Source organism: Cyprinodon variegatus, unplaced genomic scaffold (genome assembly GCF_000732505.1).
Source record: "Cyprinodon variegatus isolate N-32 unplaced genomic scaffold, C_variegatus-1.0 Scaffold880, whole genome shotgun sequence".
NCBI classification, from domain to species: Eukaryota; Metazoa; Chordata; class Actinopteri; order Cyprinodontiformes; family Cyprinodontidae; genus Cyprinodon; species Cyprinodon variegatus.
In genome coordinates, this window is record NW_015151333.1 from 34,222 (window position 1) to 36,726 (window position 2,505).

At 38.7% G+C, this 2,505-nt stretch overlaps 1 protein-coding gene across 1 annotated transcript in view; it reads right to left on the reverse strand.

Moving 5' to 3' along the window:
• The window catches only part of pusl1 (pseudouridylate synthase-like 1), a 23,524-nt gene that overhangs the window by 15,065 nt on the left and 5,954 nt on the right, over positions 1 to 2,505 (reverse strand). The window contains exon 4 of the mRNA XM_015397660.1: positions 1,031 to 1,180. Coding sequence (XP_015253146.1) covers positions 1,031 to 1,180 — 150 coding nt within the window. The remainder of the gene's footprint in view (positions 1 to 1,030; positions 1,181 to 2,505) is intronic.

The window sequence follows — 2,505 nt, forward strand, 5'->3', positions numbered from 1 at the left end:
AAGACCGGGAAGGTAGGGAGAAATCCAGCAAGAAAATGAGAAGAGGGTCTGTGCTGAGTGACTGCCCAATTAAAACTCTTAATGCCCTCATTTAAGCAAAAGATGAAAAAATCTTAGGGATTAACCCATTACAGGGTAGAGTTTGATTCAGAAGAATAAAGACGCTTTGATTGCTTCCATTAATGTTCCCACCGAAATCCATTTGACAATGGCAGAGGTTTTGTAAACTTTTTCAAAGGCAATTAACTGAACCTAATATGCAAGCTCTTCCACTAAAAAAAAAAAAAATGCATTATTTTTAATAGAAAACCAGTTTTAGAGAAGAAAAACTAAAGCCATCCATCTGATATTTCTTGCAGTGGAAAGCGGGTGTGATGACGAGGGAGGAGAGCGGCAGATCAAAGATAAAACGAGGAGACGCTGCTGAGGCAGAGATGCTCTGGGGCAGAAAGATGAGATGAAGTCTGGGCATGAGAGAGGGATGAAGAAGCAGACGATGAAGAGAGAGAAATGAGGGAAAAGGGAGAGCAAGAAGAAGCTAGGTAACAAATGAGAGCTGGAGAAGTGAAAAAGTGAGAGTGGGAAGAAAAAGAAACCTAGATAAAATGCATGGGTGTTTTTTCAGCTAGTGTATAAGCCCGCAGCTTTTCTTGCCCTACTTTTCTTTAAGTAAAAAATAAAAAAGTCAAGTGAGAACAGCGGAGAAATGTTCGAAGATACACTCCTTCAAATGGGATTTCTTCATGCCCCCTCCTTACAATCACAGCCAAAAGAACATTTTCAAATCTTCAAAGCCCTAAACATTTTCTCTATATATACATGCCATCCCTTTTGTTTGCTGTTGGCACACAAGCTCCCATAAAGTCCTTAATTTCCAGCTCCACCATTCCTAATGTGGATTATTAATGCAAATTAACATCCAGTTGTTTTCTCTGAGCTCTCAGCTTTTGTGAATAAAACCATAGGCTAAGTTTTATTTCTCATGATGCTGCACATGACAATAGCGCAAATAGGGGATGGGATCACTCACGTGTTGCGGAGGCTCCAGCACAGATTCCAGTCTGTGAGGGGAAGCAGAGTGTGGTGGGAGACGCCCAGAGCTATCCGGTAAACATAGGTCCGAGAACGGGCTTTAAAACGGGCATGAAAGTCCTGAGGGACACGGTGGGCATGGGTGACCCTTTGAAAAAAAAAAAAAAGAGGGGGTCAACATTTATTTCAGGTAAAGCTGGGAACAGTCTTGAGATATTAAACTTAATAGCTGTCTTGTTCCATAGAAGACAGGTGAAGAGCTGTCAAGGTGCTGTGACCCATTCCTTCCACCCTGCAGAGGCAGCGTGCTCTCATTTATCAGTAAGTACAGAGGGGCGTTTCCAAATCCAGGCTTAGTCCCAAATGTCACATTTGTTTTAACAAACAGCAGTAAATAAACATGAGTTTTTTTGTGTATGTTGCATGTTGTGTTGGATGTAATAAACTTCTAAAATTAAGTATTTACCTATACAAATGTGGCATCATCTGGGACAAAACAAATAAACAAACAGTTGTCTACATCCAATTCTTCCCTCCTTTTTTTCCTTTTTATAAAGCTTATAGATAGAGTTGCTCTGCTTATGAGCTCTGTAGTTATGCTGCTATAGGCTTAGACTGCTGGAGAACATGGGGTCCACTTTTCATCGCTTTGAATCATTCCATTTCTTTCTTTTATATTCTACTTCATTTGTAAGCCCAACCCCTGACTTTATGTTCTTTCATCATAATGGCCTCTTCTGGTCTGGTTCTGTTTAGCTGTTACACCCTCCTGCAGAAAGACATCAGCTGGGCTGTTGCGATTGACAACTTCAATAAATGATAGAGTTGGGCCTGTTTTTCAGCGCTTAGTCCTGTGATATACAATAACAATGCTTATAAAAAAGAAACCTCTGAATTACAATGTTGTCTCAAATTTCAAAAAAACACATTTTTACTAAGAAAAAGCTGTAGAATCATGAAATTATGTCTGAATTGGCTTAAAAATAACATAGTGGCATTCATAAAATTAACATATAATTATATGGAAATAAAGACCATCTCGATATAAACGTTATAGACTCATTTCCTATCTCTTTTGAAAAAATATTTTGATATTTATATTTTGATTTATTGATATTTCCAAAATCTTGATATATTGCCCAGGTCTACTTCTCAGTTGTACTGTGTTCATCCTTCCTGTTATCTGCCAAAACTCTTGCTCTCTCCTGCTTTTGTCACATGCCCAAAAAAACTAGACACATCTCACTAGTCAAAAATACTGTTTACTTTTATTTTTATTTCATAGATTTCTTCTATTGACTTTAGTTTTAAAGGAATAGTACACCCAAAACATGATTAGCCTTCATTTTCTACTCACCCCCATGCTGAACAACACTCTGGAGTACTTTTTTGATATCTCAAAGGCATCTGGAGATCTGGGAGGCTTCTTGCTGTCTGCTGACATTCAAATAATGGAGGTCCATGACGCCCGAG